Genomic DNA, 19,753 nt, shown 5'->3' on the forward strand with positions numbered 1-19,753 from the left:
TGAGGGAAATCACAGAGAGAAAGGGAGTTATGATTTATGAACCATTCATAACAATCAAAACTATTATTGAAAAAATAGAAGTAATAAAAAAAAAACATAATGCGCTATATATGGCTAAAGCATCGCGGTGCATGAAAGACTAAGAGGTTGAGAGAATGTTTCTAGAGAAAAGAAACAGGAGCGTAATCCATAAAACCATGCATCTTTAGCCAAAAAACGTATTTAATATAAGCATACATACGTTTTATCATTTCATAACAAGAAAAAGCTAAATAGAAAATAAAATCATAGAGATGTTGAACCAAAAGTATACATGATTGCATAAATGATCACCAACATAATTACATGGATATGTTCACTTTGGCTCTGGAACAATCTTTGACTTTAGTTATTATTATTATTTTTTTTTGCTAAGAACGTAAATATCATAAATGATGAAGATTAGTCTACAAGAGTAGTTAACCTATACAAAAACAATACCCTGGCAAAAGAAAGTAAAAAAACAGGGGATTGATACTAAAGCGACATCATGGAGTTCCTAAGAGCACATGCAACGCTGAGTTTCACCAGACTCGATTTCCAATGTTTTTTTTATTTTTTATTAATTTTTTTTTTTCGTCTAATTAAAAAGAAAAAACCAATCGTAGGCCGCCACGTGTTGTGGGGTCCGCAACACAGTAACGAAATTCGGCTGAGATCAATCTTTAGCTTGGAAGTTTTCGGCTCCGATCCGACATGAAAACCAAAAAAATCAATTTTTTAATATTTTTTTTTTAAGGATTTCTCCTATGGAACCTGCGTTGCATGTGCTCTAAGAAGCCCAAAAAGAGACCTATGCGCAAACACATAAGATCAGATTAACCAAAGCTGCATGAGGGCTCTGAAGTTCTTCCTAGTCCGCAATGCTGTGATGGAGTTAACAACCTGCATGTTGATGTCTTTAAACGCCACAAGCGGGGGAGACAAAGTCTGGTTAAAGAACATATTGTTGCGCTGCTGCCAGACCGTGTAGAGAAGAGTCTGCATCACAAGCATTCGTAGCACAGAAGGGGCGGTAGGACATGTACTACAAGCTCAATGAACTACAAGCTCAATGAATAAGCGCAGCCAGTCGCCGAAGTTAGGCACAACGCAACGGAGCCTGCGAGCAACCTCAGACCACAAAGTCAAAGAATAAGGACAAGAGAGCATGATATGGTCTCTAGATTCTGGGTGAAGAGAGCAGATGCAGCAACTGAGAGGGACTTGCATACCCCAAGCAGACAACCTGTCTCTCGTTGGAAGCCGATTTAAATTAGTAACCCACATGTGAAAAGCATGCTTCGGAGTTGCCCCACTAAACCAGATGTGCTTAGCGCTGGCTTGTGTTGTTCCTCTTGGTCTAAGGACCTCCCAAGTTTTAGAGGAAGAGTAGGTGCTGCAGGAATCACCTTCGACCGTCCAGCTGAAACTGTCTGTACCCATATCTGGTGAGGGAACAGGGATCGAAGAGAGGTAAGTGTGTAGAGTTACTTCCTCCTCTGAACGAGGATGAGGGAGTGCCCAACCTGTAGTGTTGCGGTTTTCAATAAAGAAAATAGGTTGAAAAACCTGCGGGTGTCAGAGACACCTAAATTTTTATAAATTTTCTAATTTTCTATGCAATTTTTAGCTTAATAATTCAGCTGTTAGCATTTACGGTCTATTATTATGATTTAAACTGGCAACCATGGATTTGTTGATAAATGTTCCGATATGATTTTCTTACAATTTAAGTTTGAAAAGAGTTGAGAAGGGTTTTGGATTATAATATAAAAGGGAATGCTTCTGATAATTTGTAGAAGCAACAAACTATACCTATACCAAATGTGAATGCGGAGAGGAAGTTGGAGCTACAACTTGTTTTTGGCTTCGGACAAGACAAAGAGGTACAAAAGCAAAAGGAATCTGTTGCACTCGGCTTTACGCAATGACCTTTTAATTATTGCCCTTTTCCAATGCGTGTGAAGTTTGATACCGTTTTTTCAAGTCTCAAACTGTATACGCTTTTTTGTTACAAAATTTCTAACTTCGGTATCATCAAAACATACATTATTTGCAACATTAGGATATTAACTGTTCGGTAAACTCGAAAAGTGGATATTTAAATATTAAACATAAACTATTACTTCCGTCAAGAACATACATCTAAACCCAAAATACGAAAAATGCCTATCTAGTAGAACTTACTATGTTGTAATTCATATGGTATATGATATTAGCCTATAACAAATAACAGCTATCAATCTACCCATCCGCCAACATAAATTAATCGGTTTAAATGATAAAAGCAGAATAAGAAAACTTTTGCTAGTTTTTCACCAATAGATTGGTACCATCCAATACCAATATTAACGTGAAAACTGTGATCTCATTATCTTATACATGTTAGAGCAACTCCAACAATAAGTTTTTATGGAGTTCATACAATTAACAATAAATAAAAAACAATTAAAAAAAAAGATAACAATGAAAAGTTCTTACAATTCAACTTTTTAGAACCCATTAACAATCTTAAATAACAAATGTTACTTAACTAACATTTTATCTATTAAAGAAAAATCTGAAATTATAATACTATTATTTTTTTTCTTTTAGATACTTTTCACGGTATCAAACTATTGAGGTTGTTCTGAGTTGTCGTATTTACAACTAAAATATGCACAAAAGAGTGACTAAAAAGGAGGGTTAGGTTGCCCCCAAAAAAAAAAGGAGGGTTAAAGGTTTTGGTAGCTGCATACTTTGCTTGTCTACACACAAACGCGGAGCTGGGTCATCCATATTGGTCAAGAGCTCAATAGTTTAAGTTTATAGGCTCTCACAAAGAAACATATAGAAAGCGACCTAAAATCAATTATGTTACCCTAAGAAAACACACCTGTGACCTGTATATAGCCTTGATAATTTATTCAAAAAAAAGCCACTGTGTTGATATACCATTAATTTATAATATTGCTCCGAAAGGTAACTGCGGTTTGAGCGGTGCGGGACAAACGGCTTAATTGCGGTGCGGTTTTAACAGTTATAAAAACATATAGATATATGATATATGTAGAGATTTTTGTTACTGTTGATTGCGGTGCGGGACGGGACGGTTTGTAACATTCGAAGCCTATATCTTGCCACCCTAGCTGTATTATCATTATCATCTCCTCTGCCGATAAGTAATGTATATCACGATTTTTTTCTTCTAATAATTTATGTTGATTAGTCCCTATTTTATATACTTTTTTTTTGTTTGAACACCATATTTTGGTTTCTAAGTGTTACATTTTCCCAGTTTAACAATAAACAATATTAAACTAGTATCTAATCTATTAAAGCCAAAGTACAGTTAATACTTAACCTTGATTTTTAAAAATATTTACCATGGAACGCCATTGCCTTTTAATTTAAAAATCAATGTTATTAATTTGATCTAACCAAATGAATATTTTTTATCTAATCATGATATGGTGGGCCATACTTAAAAACTTAATCGATAGCTTTAACTAAGTAGATTTCATCTAATCTATTAAAGCAAAAGTACAGTTAATACTTAACCTTGATTTTTAAAAATATTTACCATGGAACGCCATTGCCTTTTAATTTAAAAATCAATGTTATTAATTTGATCTAACCAAATGAATATTTTTTATCTAATCATGATATGGTGGGCCATACTTAAAAACTTAATCGATAGCTTTAACTAAGTAGATTTCATTCCTAACTTATAGCAACATATATAACCTAAAATTTGTGTTTTTGTTTTTTCCTAAATTTATTATTTGGACCTAATATTAGAAATATTGTACAATACTACGTGAGCTAATATCCTAATATCACGATGGAATCTGATAAATCTTACATTTCGTAATATTTATCTAAAATTTTAAAAATTAAAATGTTCACTAATGTTACCCATTGTCTAAAGTGGAATTATTGGCCACTGAAGCAAATAAATATTAACAAATAGTGATTTTTCATTGATTCCTTATTTCGGATTAATTGTTACAGCCAAAGTGATATCAATAAAATCCAAAAACTTACAAACACATAAATTAAGTACAAAATTATAATTTATAAATTCCACACTTTAAAAGCTCGGGTAAAAATCTAGTTATAGTTATTTTCTTTTACAGTTTCTTTGTTATTTTGTGTAATTATAAATAAAGACATATTTCATTGGTTTAAAAATGTAAACTATAATAAAAAAAGAATATAAAACATTCTAAAGTAATTTTTCTATTTTAAGAAGTTATTAGAAATTAATTTATCTTTAAATTTGTTTAAAATATTTTTTATGACGCCGAATAATGTGCAACAATATAATTCTAAAACAATGTGCAAGCTTAAATATGGAAACTTCGCAACTAATATAAACATATTATTGTGTTATCTAACCGTAGATTAAGAAAATAGAAGGTAACACCAATTAAAAAAAAAAAATTAAAATCAAGGGAAGAACAAAAAAAAGAGTTATAACCAACGGGTTGGATTAGTGACATCTGATGAATAACCCAATACGGTGAACCCGTAGTTCGATTCACGTTGATCACCAGGAGATTTACAATTATCGACATCATTGGGATCCACAGATTAGTCTGTTGACTTTGGTCGCCTGACTTTGGTCGCCGGAAAATATGGTTAATTAAAAAAAAAGAGTTAGAATTATGAACTCATTAAGTTATATACCCTTTTTTCGTACAATAAGTTAGAGCATGATTAATCTGGAGTTCTTAGGATGAGGTTTTTAGCGGAAGTTAAGAAACTGTTTCTTAACTTTTAACTAAAAAACTAAGAACCGGTTCTTAAATAAGAACTTTAAGAACCGGTTCTTAGCCTTTTTAGTTAAAAATTAAGAAAAAGTTTCTTAACTTCCGCTAAGAACCCCAATCTAAAAACTCTGGGTTAATCATGGTCTTATATACCCAACTAATGAAAAAATATAAAGAAGAAAAAGGAAGTTAAACAAAAACGGAATGTGCTTATATGGCTGTATCAAGCACAGCAACGTGGTGCCTGAATGATACTAATAATCAATGCCTGACGCTTCCCTTATTTTCTCATTTCCGTATATAAAATCATTATAAGAAATACAGATCGAAATCGAATCTCCTGATTACATTTTTATCATACAATAACATAATGAACAGTTCATTTTTATTAAAGATAAAAGAAGCGTGTGTTGTCGCCATTTTCTTTTCACCTTTTTCTGTAACCTCTCCCTCTCTCTCAACCATTTCATTTTGTACTGTCTCTCTCTGATCATATCATGGCTTCTTCTGAATCCACTGGTACTCTTTCTTACATTCTCAATTTCATATTGGTGATTAGTAAATTATGCATCTCTACCATCATAAAATCGATCTTTAAACGTTTTATTGGGTTGTTTTCTTAGAAGTGAAATTTGTGCCAGAAGAAGATAATTTCTTGCAGAGACATGTCGCCTTCTTCGACAGGAACAAAGATGGCATCGTTTATCCCTCGGAGACTTATCAAGGTACTACGGTCTTCTTGAACAGAAAACTCTTTTAGTTCAAACCAAAATGTCTTAATCAATCTCTGTAATATCATTAAAATAGATTTGTTTTTTTAGATCTATTGTTTTTCTGCATATGGATATTTGTGCGGCTCTTATGGTCTGATGACTCTCATCTGAGTAATCAAAGTAAGATTTTCGATATTTTCTATACTAACTTTACTGTCTTCGGGACACGACAAAACAAGAACAGGGTTTAGAGCAATAGGATGTGGATATCTCTTGTCTGCATTCGCTTCTTTGTTCATCAACATGGGTCTTAGCAGCAAAACTCGACCGGTACATTAAAGATTAAGTTCCTAATGTTAATGATTTCATTCTTAATTACAAATAAAAAAGGAATCAGTGATATGTGTTCTTGATTTGCAGGGAAAAGGTTTCTCACTCTCTTTTCCTATAGAGGTTAAGAATATCCACCTTGCCAAACATGGCAGCGATTCAGGCGTTTACGACAAGGATGGAAGGTAAATTACAGAGTTTTATGATGATTTTAGTATATATTTCTTACATTTTCAAAATATAATTATTTTCCAAAAATTGTTTAAAATAAAATTTTGAAGTTGTTAATATCTGTTTAGTAATTTATAATTATATTTTGCAACCTATAAACTAATTCTACTGAATTAATATTTATTTAAATTACTGAAATAATTAATCATAAAATGATTTAATTGAAAATAATTTTATTTATTTTTGACATGTGTAAAAAGCTAAAAATATTATTTAAAATAGAAACATAACCTTTTTATTCATTTTGTTTGTTTTTTATTTTAAATTTCTTGAGGTTTGTGGAATCGAAGTTCGAGGAGATATTCGCGAAGCATTCACATACACATCCCGATGCTTTGACGGGCAAAGAACTCCAAGAACTCCTCGACTCAAACAAAGAAGCTAATGATCGTAAAGGAGCGTAAGTATCCCAACCGGTTTGGTTTAATTCGGTTTTTATTTTATTCTCTTAACCGATGGAATGTATCCGATTCTGAATGGTTGGTTGTTATACGTGAATTGAATAAATTTGCAGGATTGCTGCTTATACGGAGTGGAAAATCTTGCATTATCTATGCAAAGACAAGAACGGTTTGTTGCACAAAGATACAGTGAGAGCTGTCTACGATGGTTCTCTTTTCGAGAAACTCGAGAAACAAACAGCTTCTAAGAAACATCCATGAAACACACCATTTAAAAAAAAAACTCTTGTATGCTTGTGAATCTGTTTATTTATAGAACATTTTATCAGTGAACAATGGGGTGAAGATTGCAATGTGTTTGATTCTTTTAAAATTTATAGTTTTTGTGTGTATTTTGATTGATTGTGTACGTACTTAAATCTTATTCCAATAAATGGTTATATACGTCAAATTAAAGATAAGCATATTTCAATTTTCATAGTTTCATTTTCGTTACGAAAAGTATACAATTTGTATATAAAATATATATTTTTGTAATTAGTAAGTTTCTTTTAGAAGTGATACCATGGCCAAACCAGGTTGAGAAGTATAAATTAGATGTGAAAGGAAGAAGTAGAAACTAGAAAAAAAAAGAAAAATAAGCAATGATTTACGGGCTTTGGTAAAGAAAAAAAAAACATGAATCTTACGGACTTTTTGTTAAGGTGGCCTTGGTCTATTTAATTGGTTGAATAAAACTTGCCGACCTACACCAAATTTACTCTAATACAGTGGAAGCTACCTAATATATGAAAATGTGTCCAGGATTACACCATGTTTATGTTAATGCATATTACATATTCAAAATAAATGCTTATATGGTGGTAACATCACAATTGGATTTAATTGATTTTAGTTGATCAATCTGTAATATATTAAAGTTAACTCCGATTTAATCTGTAATATATTAAAGTTAACTCCGATTTAATCTGTAATATATTAAAGTTAACTCCGATTTAATAAATCCGACCCGACCCGACTTTTTTACTCCACCCGTGTCGAGTTAACTCTCTTGTTTGAATGCCTAATTTAAAAATTAGAGTTCATAACAATAAAAACCAGTTTCAACACCGATTTTACAGTGACCTGAAAGAGATAAATCTAATTTCTAAACCACTGTATCCAAAACACATCTTTGCCATTTTTCTTTTGTTTATACTAGGAAACAACCCCGCGCGTTCGCGCGGACAATCAAATTCTTTACTTAAAATTTAAGATTATTTTATATTAATGGAAAAATATATATTTAATAATTATATTATTTTAGTTAATATTTTAAATTTTTATTTCGTTTAAGTTGTGAATACATTAGTTAAATTAACAAAAATTAATAACTTAAGAATGAGAATTTAAATGTATGTAACAAATTAACTACAAAATTGGCTGTTGAATTTAGAGAAAAATATATATACATTTTTTTGACAACAAGATATACATATTTATTGATATATCAAAATACATGTTTTTAGTTGATAAAAAAAATACACGTTTTAACAAACCTGTTTATTTAAATGATATACCAATTGAAATATATATAAGGTTTTGAAAGTACATAAAAATGAAAGTAATAGTTATATAAGTTCCATCGGGACTGAGTGGTAAAACCATGATCCGCAGGGGAACGGATCACTCATTCTTCCATTAGGGTCAGGTGCACGAATGACAACTCCAAATGTCATACATCCACTGCCTACTTACCATTTAGGTTGCATCAGTGAGATCCAACTAAGTAAAAAGAGTGTCACGGCTGCTCCGCCGGAGTCTCATGACTTCATGGAGGACACTAGCTTCTTTAGCGAAGCTGGAGGAACACCCCCCCCCCCCCCTCCCCCTCCACAGCCATAGCATAGAGTAGCTGCTCCCATGCTACAACCAATCCAAATTTATACGGATCGATATATGATGATGCTAAACCGAGATCGAGATAGTGAAAGATGACGAATTGAAGAAACTCATTAATTCATTGATGAGGACAATAACGATTCCCTTTGTTGGCTCTTCAAGACAAAAACACTCATAGGAATTGTGCTAATTCCCATGTTCGTTCTAGTCTCGTTTGGTTTCAAAAGCCTCCCCTTCTGTGTCTCTTACTCTTTGAAAGCTGATACTATAAATGAAACAATAAAATCAATGAATTTCAACCTTTGTAAAGTATTAGGTTACACAAAATCGGTTTGTATGATAAAACCACTAAATTTTTTTCTTCAAAACTAAGATAATACAAAAATACAAAATAGAGCTTTAAATGTTTGTATGTACTTCAAAAACTATTGGCTTTATTTGAGATTCTCATATCAGTTCTTTTGCATGCCTCAAATACAATTTACAAAAAAAGGAGGTACAACAAAAAAAGCAATGAGTTTAGAGAGTAGAAAGAAAATATAACTAACCAAAGTTCAATTGTTTTGAGAAAGTATCAATTTCAAAGGTGAAAGAAGTTGGAATCTATAAATAATCTGAGAAAAAAACGAAGTGAGTTGCTGATTGTCCGTTGACCACAAAGAAGACCACTGAATTGTATAACCAACTCCTCCTACGCATATCCATTAAAAAAATTGTATCTCTTAAATAAAACAACAACTGAATTGATTTATTTTCCTATAATAGTGGAGCAAGCAAGGAAATCAGAAAAATTAAAATTGAGGAGATATAGGGAAGAATTATTGAAATTGATTGAAAGCTTGATTGATATTTTTAAAAGATGTAAATAAAAGTTAAAGCTAAAGTAAGTATCTACAGTCCAATCGATCAATTTCCAACGGTTTAAAAATGATGATAATTGTGTATGAGAAGAAAATCTAGCTTTCTAACATATTTGATGATGATGGTTGAATTATGAATGAGTAACACATTTGAAATATATACATATATATATTCCAAAAGTTTGTGGCGAGGGGGGCGGACCTACAAAGGGGCGTAGGGGGTCATGTGTCCCCGTCTCATTCTTTTTTTTCTTCTTTAAGCAATTAAGATTAATCACATGACAGTGCCCCCACCTCATTATAAAATATAGTGAAAATGTTAGTGTGCCCCTGATAAATACAGTTCTAGATCCGCCCATGGGTGTCTCTCCTTGAGGATGCAAAATCAAAACCAAATGCGACATCGTTAGGTTAATTAGAAATGACGTCAAATCTAGTGTTTTCATTTGTGTTTGCGTTGTTTATGGCTAATGCAGTCGCAAATCAAAGGTTAACATGGAACACAACTTATACGTAACTCAGAAGTTTTCTCCATTAGCCCCATTACGTACGTGCTACAGTCAGCTTAATTATTCGAATAGTAAAAATACAAAGGCAAAATGGTTTGGGAGGAGAGTGGGAGGCTTTACGACACTCGGAATCTATTATTATTAATATTTTTTTGCGGTAAATAGATTGTCTAAAATTCTGAGCTACTATCAAATAGATAATGGTAACTTCTGGTTTACTCCGGTGAACTGATTAGTTTGAACATTGACTTGGATGACACATCTGCGCATCAGTGGGAATATGCCTACTTGCAATAAAACAAAATTTCCTACCTATTGAAAAATATTACTTCAACATTTAAATTATATTAAGATATATTGTTTATACAAAATGTGAAAACATAAAATATAAAATGTATCAACCTCAAATTTCTGGCTCTGGTAAGTGGACAAGAACAAAACATCATGTAGACAGTAAAATAAAAGAATCATACACTCTTAAGAAAGTTATTCAACCATCTCTTTGTAAATGTTCCAACTCTTTGATCAATAAATTTGATATTCAATTAAAGAAAAGGTTCTTGAAATCTAAAAGCCATGCTCGTGTCGCTTCAGTCCTTGTTTTAGTGCAGAACTGCAGACCTTCCACTGAGGGAAGTATAAACTGCCTAGATAACTTTGATCAAATCTCTTTCCACGGGCTTCTAGTCGACTATCTTCCCTAGTGGAAACAGTTTCTCCTGTGAAGGAAGAGATAAGTTGTTTATATATTCATCAACTAAGTTGTTATATTTCATTAACAAAAGGTTTCCTCTTTCTCTGCCTCGAAAGTATTCTTCTCCCTTCTATCTCTTCTCTACCACCTTTCCAAAATACTTGTCTTCATATTGCTAACACCAGAGGTTTCCCCCTTAATGGATGTGCCAAGTACACAGGACTTGTACCACGTTTCAAAGGAACCATTGATCTTGATTGGTAAATTACAACAGGTCAGGTAGCAACTTTAGTGAATGCTCACCGGTCACAAGAAGCAAGTCAGAGAGAAGTTGCTAAAATAAAGACCACTCTCTTGCACTTGATCTGCTATACAATCACAAAAAAAAAAAAAACTAATCACACTGCAGAGTATAAATATTCAATAGACATCTCAACGTGTTGCCATCGACATGGAAAGCCTAACCAAACAAAACAACATCCACACCAAAGGAAAAACAAACCTGACAGTTTTTCAACAGAAGTTAAGATCCTTTTTTTTTTAGAAAAGAAGTTAAGAACTTGTAAGAAATAAAAAGAGGATATGTTAAACTAACGAAAGAAAGGGGCAGTAAATTAAATAATTAGCGAATTACAGAGAAATAGCAATACTTTAAAAATTATCTGCAGCGGGGTCGGAGAGAGATAAGAAGCACAGAGGAGGATCAGAGACAACTTGAAACAAATCTGAAAGCTATATCTTTGACAAAAAATTCTGAATCCTACACAATCTTTTTCAATATATAAACTTCTGAAAAGATACGACTCTTAAGTGAAAGATGATGAAGTTTCCACTGAAACCCTGAATGTGAAAAGATACAACTTTTAGAGGGGAAGAAAATTTCTGCAATTAGGTGGCACATTTTGAAGAGATACGATGAAGATTGAAGACGTCTATTCGTAATGTGAATTGATGGCGTCATACGCTTCACCCTAAACACAATTGTATCTCTTAGATTATATTCTAGAAACTACTACCACCGTTAGATCTTAATTTTTTTTTTCCTATAATAAAAAGATTACATCATCGGTTATAGAAAATAGGTTTGCTATTATATATAGATAAGCAACAACGAGCTTTGTCTCTTTCAGTCTTAATCTCAACAAACACAAGAAAAGATAAAGATTTCTTTTAAAATTTGAAGCTGCAAAGGAAAAAAAAACACATGAAGAAAGACTATAACTACAGACCAGTATTAACATATTAGACTAAATAGCTTAGAGATCTGCGGTCAAAGAAATTTTGAGATGTAGTGTAGTTAGCAGAAGCTCGAGGCAATTTGAGTGAAACAAACTAGATGAGCCTTCTTCTTAAGTTTCTGGATGTTGATTGATATGTACGCACCAGAAGGCCAACTCCAATGCCCAAAACCCACACATACACCTAGACCAATTCCCACATCAACCCTCACACCTGCATTGAACCATGACATTTCTCCATCTTCCATCTCCGTACTCTCTTCTCATATACATATCATCATTGTATTCTCCTTCATAGTCATGTTTATAGCTTTTGTATTCTGTTACCTGCACACAAATAAAACAACTCCAACACTTTAGGCCAAAACATTGCAAAGAACTGAGACAACTTTGAACATACTTCAAAACTAACATACTTTCAGTGAGACAGATATAGCCAATGTTCTGTCTGGAAAAGAATAGATTTTGAACATGTTAAAACTATATGCTTTTATCACAAAGGAACATTGGCTACGAGACAGAACATTGGCTATATCTCTCTCATGATAAAAGCCAATGTTCCTTTGTGATAAAACATTGGCTTTTATCACAAAGGAACATTGGCTACGAGACAGAACATATGGTGAAATCATGAAAAAGAAATTTAATCAGGAGAAAATTATCCGAGAAAATTATCCGAGAGTTAATTCGATACGATATTTGTTGTTGTTATGAACCCTAATTTTTGAATTGGAGATCCAAACAAGAGAGTTAATTCGATACGGATCGGTTAAAGGAGTTGGGTCAGGTCCAATTTATTTAATTGGATTTAATTTTAATAAATTACGGATTGATCCTATTTACTTCGCTTAAAATCAATTAAACTTCATTGTGATGTTGCCACCATATAATCATTTACTTTGTATATGTTGTATGTATTAGCATAAACGTGATGTTCAGAACATATTTTTATACATTGGATGGTTTCCACCATATTAGAATAAACTTCGCGTAGCTGACAAACGTTTTTCCACATTGGTTGATGCCCATATCTCTATAATATAACTAGGATCGGCCCGCCCTACGGGCGGAAAGTTATTATAAAAATTATTTTACATGAATTTATATTAACTTATGAAACATATAAAATTATTATGTATTGAAAATAATATTATAAACAAAAAATAATGGAAATAATTCTGAGATCATATTGTTATTGTTAATAAATATTTTTGATTTGAATTAAAATGACAACAACTTTCATTATTCTCTATCGTTAAATAATACAATATTAACAAAAATAATTAAGAAAATGTAATAATAGAAATATTCTTATTATTTCTATTTCAATTTGACATAGTAAAAATATAAAGTTTATACAAATAATACTATATTTATTTTAAGAAGCTTCAAATTTTTAAAAACATTAACATAATTTTTTTCTTTCTAAAGAACCTACAGTCCAGTAAGTAAAGAGCCTTTGTATTGTTGTCAGTTTGTCACCATATAAATCCAGCTAATCTGTAATAAAACACACAAATCATTATACAGAAAAGATAATGAAAATCAAATTCACGCTCCCTAGAAGTTAACTGAGTGTACCTGCCAACCAGCTTCTATGTTGTTAAGATACTTTCTGAATAAGTCACTGAGAAGCCATATCTGCGAGAAGGTGAACTCGTACCGCTGCTGTATCTTTGGCTCCCACACATTTATAGTTACTTTAGTTCCATAGTATTTATTTTTCCCCTTCCACATAAGATATATCATTCTACAATTCCAAAAACCAAAATAAATAACACATCTCAGATTAAGAAACCAGAAAAAACTTTTAACTCTTCTGATGACCACTTTGGTTCATGAGGACATATTCCTCAGATTTAGGAAACAGGAAACTTTTATACTTTTTCATGCCATATTTTTTTGTTTGAACTTTCTCTCAAGACAACATCTTCCTATGTCATGGTTCCTTCAGCACATTTACCATATCGATGACATAACTGAGGGATATGTATGTCTTTCTATTTTTGACTTTGTAAAGACACTTTGTTGTTATCAAAGAGTCTCTCATTAGAATACAATTTTTCAAAAAAAAATTTGAGATTATACAACCTTCTTCCTAAAGACAAATTATTTCAATACTAAGATATGTTTTAAAAACAAAATATCTTAGAATCAATAAAAAACATGTCAATTTCCCAGAAACTGAGCAACCTCACCTCTAAGGTAGAAGAACAACCCATAATTTAGATCAGCAAGTCGAACAGAGGAGTTAACTATTATAATGAGAAAATATCGAATGCTATTGGATTTGTGAGGATGATTTTCAAGAGATGAAACTTTACCTTTTTATAGGTGGAGATTCATTGCTAGAAAAAAGGGATAAAGCGAGATACAATGAATGAGAAATCATGGAAGCATTTATGAAGGTTGTTACGTAACGCTTCGGAAGATTACAACATAAGACGAAAAGACGCAATTAAAGCTTGGCACAGAGGTTTTTCACGTCGATTTGATCCACTCAATTTATCATATCTCCTCCATAGCTGGTGTAGATCGAAGAGGACACGAGCCTTAATTTTTGGTCACGCCATCGGGGAAGACAACCTTTCTCCGTTGGGCCAAATAAATGTTTAAAAGTCCATTAACATGTGAACAAACGAAACATAACTCGATTAAATGAAACGCAGAGTCTTACTTATCTGAACACGTGTCAGCTCCAGAACGCATGACTTTCTGACGTGGCATCCTAGGTGGCAGCACAGGGGAGAAGCAAACATATTTATATATATATAGATTTGAGAAGTAATTTTTTACGCTCTCATATTAATTATTAGAAAATCTAATTATAATGATATCATTAATGAATTATAAAAATTATAGCTAATATCATTATTAACATTTTCTTTTCTTTTTCTGATAATTTTTGTTATTTATTTTAGTTTCCTTTTCTTTATATTTGTTTTCAATTCACATATATAAAAAGGAAATATTTATAAAATTTTAGAATGTGGTCATCTTAATAGTTATTTTGAGGTAATTTTCCAAATTATTATAATTTTAAATTATTTTACTGTTAAATTGGTTTCCAAATCACATATATAAAAAAAATGTTAAAAACGTGATATTGTATATATAATTGATTTCATAAAAAGGAAAATCATCAAAAAAACATAATATTATAAATTAAAAATTACTAAAAATAAGTTTTCTATCAACCAATTTTTTAATAAACTAAAGACTAATTGCTTTAAAGAACTAAGACTATAATACATAATTACATAATTAAGATAACATAAGTTGAGATATTTTAATAACTAATAATACAAATACTATGTCATTATTAAAAATGATATCTTTTGCTTAATATTTTAGTTATTTTTTTAATTTTATGTTATATAGTTTTTATAAAATTGAATACATAACAAATAGTATTTACAAAATGTTGTATGTCGGTTTGATTATTCAACTCCCAACATATAAATTCTTCATCTTTTTTTCTATTTTTATTTTAAAAACAACAAATATTTGGTATACATAGATTTCAACCAACATTAATATAAGAAATTATAAAAAGATGTTAGTCTTAGTATAGTAATTAACAACACTAATCTTAGTATATTCTTAAAAACAATTGGGTTTAATTAAAAAAATCCTACAATCAAATGTTCACATAATAAAAGTAATCGAACTGACAAAATATTCTACATACAATAAATATCTAATTAAAAGTAAAATAATATAACTTAAAATATATATATATTAGAAAATAATTTAAATGTAGTTTAGGTAATTATTATAATTTATTTACTTCGTAAATATCTATACGAAAAATCACCTAGTGGCTATATTGTTTTATAAGACAGGCCCGATTCATAGATCAGTTTTTGTGGCCTGGGTACACTAAAGACATGGACAGAGACCAATGATTATGGGTTTTAGCCTGCTTTCCTGAATCCTGATAATATATCTTGTTTCCAACATGTTCATGTGAAAATAGGCAGGCTTTGAGAAGAAGAAAACTAGAAAAGTGAATTAAAAAGAAAAAAGAATGAAAACATATCGTCTTGTAATATAGCTTTTGAATTCTTGTTAATGAAATATCATTTTTGGCCCATACTATCTTTTGCATCTAGACTGAAACGAAGGTTATCCGTGCAAACAAGACGATTCTTTTTTCTTTTTCTTTTTTTTTTAAAACAAGACGATCCTAATTGTGATTATTCATGCAAACAAGACGATCCTAATTGTGATTTGTAAGCAAGGATCCTAATTGTCCTTTATGGGGTAGAGTTATATTGGATGTCTCCATTTAAATTTAATTTTAATTTTAACAGATTTCCACAAAAATTTCAAGAAACGTTTTCTTTTCTTCTTGGAATTGACGACGAGTCAACCACATTCGGTTGGTCTATATTCAAGAATTATCGACTCCACAATATAATTTTTTATTATTATTTTCAAGACCAACGACTTTTATATATATCAAGTCAAGCACGAAATTACTCACCAAAATCCCTTAATGTCTGCATCAATTTATTTTCTCCTTAATATATACCTTTTCTGTATCGAAAAGATAATGGATCTACACGCCAAGGAAAACAAAAACATTGTGTCACTGCTTTACCTCATTAGTGATTAGTAACATTCTGGTATCATAAACGTTTCCTTATATTATCTGTGTGAAACTACAACCATGTTGTATTTAATTGAAAACAACAAGGATTACAGTACTATATTACAATATAACAGTAAATTTTGTGTAGCGGGTCGTTGCAATTACTCCTGCCAATTTTTTTTTTGCGAAGCAACTATTTCAGATTCAAACACAGTGTTAAAGAGGTAAACAAAGATCTATACTATGTAATAAAAAAGAAACAATTTTAAAAAAGCAAATTTTCTCTCCTAGACACAATCTTCAAGGCACATCCCAGATCTTCTTTCTCCGGCGCCGGTGAAATGTTTTCTCGCCGGCGCTGGGCACTGTCACCGGAAACCTCAAGCTCTTTCATCTTCATGGTTTTTTCTCACTTTCTCTATTGTTTGTTACTGTATTACAACCTTTGTTCTATCGGAGGAGGGAGACCCCGACGATCGCAACGACGAAGCCGAGGACTCTTCGTCTCAGATCTACCGGCGGTCCTTTCTCCTCAGATGGTTTCTGCTCTAGCGACGAGTCGAGAGGATTCTCTCACCGCCGTTATGTTCTGGTTCTTAGGGAGAGTTCCCGATGAACCTCGCTCTAGTAGCTGTCGGACGGGTCAAGATATCGACTATGTCCTGTACTTTCACCAGCCCTTGGAGCATAGTTCTTATTTAACGAGCTCTTCCCTTCCGTCTCCGGTAAGGACTGAGCCTCTTATCATACTGTGTTTTGCTCTTTCCCAACTTTCAGGCATCAGATCTCAGATCTCCATGAGACCAGACCTTAATTTCTTAGATGTTTCTTCACTGTACTCGTCTCCTAAAGTGGTGCTCTCTGCCCTTGCGTGGATCCTCCTCAACGGTTGTACTGTTTCTCTCCGACGCATCTCCGGTGACCTCTCCTATGGCACCGTCAAACAGCCAAAATCCGACGCGTTTTGCTCCGAGCAGGTTAGGTGCAATGGGTTACCTTTCACTTATGATTGGGGTTGGCCCATTAGAGCTACACAACCTGTCAACTCAAATAGAAACAGCCCAAGTAGAAGCTTACCAAAGCCCAAACTCAAGAATGAAAAAGCGTTTCATATTATTACGGTCTTTGGTGATGGGGTTTCTTTATCAGAGATTTTCGGCGTGTTAACCTCGGTTCTCTCTCGACCATTCTCCTCTGCCGAGGAGACACTGTTACCACCTTACCTTTTTCCTATGGAAATAGGTATTTCCTCGGTCTTGGTGCCGAGTGTATGCTTCAGTTTCCTCATCGGTTTGCCATCTTGCGTAGCGGTCTCCACGGGGCCTGAAGATGCAATCGAGATTACTTTGGTAGTTCTCGTAAATGAGGTCTGGACCTCAACGTCACATTATGTGACTATTTTCCGGCTGTTCGACTTTGTCGTGAAGGCTCTCCCGACGCATTCAAGCACCGTCTCGAATTCGCTGTCATCTTCGGTTGAGGACTTATCTTACTTAGCTTATTTATGTGTTGTATGTTATGCTTATGGACAAAAAGGATGGCTAATTCCCTCTTTCTATTGTACTGAACAAGATTGATTATGAATGAAAGAAACTTTGTGTTCAAAAAAAAAAAAAAAAAAAAAATCTATATGTAACAAATATATAGCCAAAAAGAAAAGTTTTTACAATTAATTGATGGTGTTGTGTTTCCAAGAAGGCAAGAACCATACAACAGAAGGTCAACGAGTATTATTGTCTTCTCTATATGCATTAACCGGTCCCGTAACAATACTTTGACGTTGGAAGCTTTCGAAGTATTTGTTTATCTCTTTTCGTATTATATGCATGTGAAGTTGTTTTTGCGAAAGAAAGTTTAGTTAAAAAACTGATTTTTGGTGGTTAAAACATGCTTCATTTCCCTTGTCCCAAAAAAAAAAATCTCATTGCATAAAAAGAAGAAAAAGATGAAACAACCTAAGGGAAAATGCTCTATTCGCCTATGAACTAATTGTTCCCGGCTTTTTCATACACGAACTTTTAAACTATGCAAAAAACCACATGAACAATACGAAAATGGCTAATTCCCCTATGAACTAGCTTTTTTTGGTTTTTTCACACGCGAACTTTTAAATCATGCCAAAAAGCACATGAACAACTCTATTTTTAGAATTACATACACAAACTATCTATTTTAAACTAATTCCCCTAAAACTGTAATGGTGTAATTTAAACGTTAACTTGGTTTATGACATGTGGAAAACCGGTTTAATTTGGGTTGATAAAAAAAAATACTATGTCGTTCTATTATTTTTTTTTTATCAATTGCTCTTTTTTCAGAAATCGTTTTACTCTTCATAATCAGTTAGGGATACTGCGCCGATTTTATAGTTTCTTGTGGCAATACATGGAGATTGTAAGCTAGTAGTTGCTGCTTTTCTTTCTTTATGCATCATTTAAAACATTTTATTCTTCTGCGGAATAATAAATTTTATCTCTAATTGATGACGAAGAGTAAAACTATTTTCGAAAAAGAAGAACAGTTGACAAAAAAAGAGAAAAAGGATAAAACTACATAGTATTTATCAATCCAAATTAAATCGGCTCTCCACCTGTCACAAACCTAGTTAACATTTAAATAACAACATTTACTGTTTTAGGAGAACTAGTTTAAAAATCGATAGTTTGTGTATGTTATTCAAAAAATAGAGTTGTTCATGTGCTTTTTAGCATGGTTTAAAAGTTCGTGTGTCAAAAATCAGGAAAAGTAGTTCATAGGGGAATAAACCATTTTTTCGTTGTTCATGTGGTTTTTGGCATGGTTTAAAAATTCGTGTGTAAAAAAGCCGGGAATAATTAATTCACAGAGGAATATGCCATTTTCCCAACAGCATAAAGCCAGTATAACTAATTTTCATATTCTTAAATAACTTTCAGTTACCATTGTCTATCCAAATTCTATACGCTGTATATATAACTTTCGGTGTCATATTCTCATTCCGGTTTGTCTTTAACAAGATGATAGGAAGAAGCTTCCAGCATTGTGCTCTATAATCATATACTGTACATTGATATGATCATATGAATAATACCAAGTAATGAATACGTCATGAAAACGAGTTATGGTTAACCAAGTTGAGAGAGACAAATCCAAGTTGAATGCAATTTTAACAAAAAAATATATGTTAAGAAGTTAATATAAACGTATACAAACTCCACATCAGACCACCATACTATAAGAAACATCCTTAATTTATATGCCTCACCCGTTAGTAGCTTATAGTAAAGGGTAACTAATTATTTACCCCTTATTTATAACTAACAACAATATACATATATAGAAGCTAACGACTTCATTCACACAAATCATCACTACTTTCAAAGTCAATATATGAATCCAAATAATACAAATATTCTTGATTTAAAGAAAATTGTGATGGACATTAAAACAAACGCACATTGCAAAATTCCACAATGAAGCTCTAGTCAATTAAGTCTGAACGTCCACCAAAGTATAAAAAAAAAGCATGCAACATGGAAACTACG

At 32.3% G+C, this 19,753-nt stretch overlaps 2 protein-coding genes and 1 long non-coding RNA gene across 3 annotated transcripts; 1 reads left to right on the forward strand and 2 right to left on the reverse strand.

Moving 5' to 3' along the window:
- Positions 1-852: 852 nt before the first annotated feature.
- LOC106403346 lies at positions 853-1,464 on the reverse strand. Its single transcript, XM_048759947.1, has 2 exons — positions 1,087-1,464; positions 853-1,020 (listed from the first exon to the last, which is right to left on the reverse strand). Exons 1-2 carry the CDS (start codon positions 1,462-1,464, stop codon positions 853-855), a joined length of 546 nt encoding a protein of 181 aa, XP_048615904.1.
- Positions 1,465-5,036: 3,572 nt separating this feature from the next.
- LOC106402733 (probable peroxygenase 4) lies at positions 5,037-6,901 on the forward strand. The gene is made up of 6 exons (XM_013843517.3): positions 5,037-5,294; positions 5,399-5,500; positions 5,733-5,818; positions 5,909-6,003; positions 6,324-6,449; positions 6,564-6,901. The coding sequence occupies exons 1-6, from the start codon at positions 5,273-5,275 to the stop codon at positions 6,709-6,711; spliced, it is 579 nt and encodes a 192-aa protein (XP_013698971.1). The 5' UTR covers positions 5,037-5,272; the 3' UTR covers positions 6,712-6,901.
- Positions 6,902-10,025: 3,124 nt separating this feature from the next.
- On the reverse strand, positions 10,026-14,046 carry LOC125589088. The gene is made up of 2 exons (XR_007325287.1): positions 13,831-14,046; positions 10,026-13,382 (listed from the first exon to the last, which is right to left on the reverse strand). It is a non-coding gene; the product is annotated as an uncharacterized LOC125589088 (long non-coding RNA).
- Positions 14,047-19,753: the final 5,707 nt, after the last annotated feature.

Source organism: Brassica napus, chromosome C6, assembly GCF_020379485.1.
Source record: "Brassica napus cultivar Da-Ae chromosome C6, Da-Ae, whole genome shotgun sequence".
In the NCBI taxonomy this organism is placed as follows: domain Eukaryota; kingdom Viridiplantae; phylum Streptophyta; class Magnoliopsida; order Brassicales; family Brassicaceae; genus Brassica; species Brassica napus.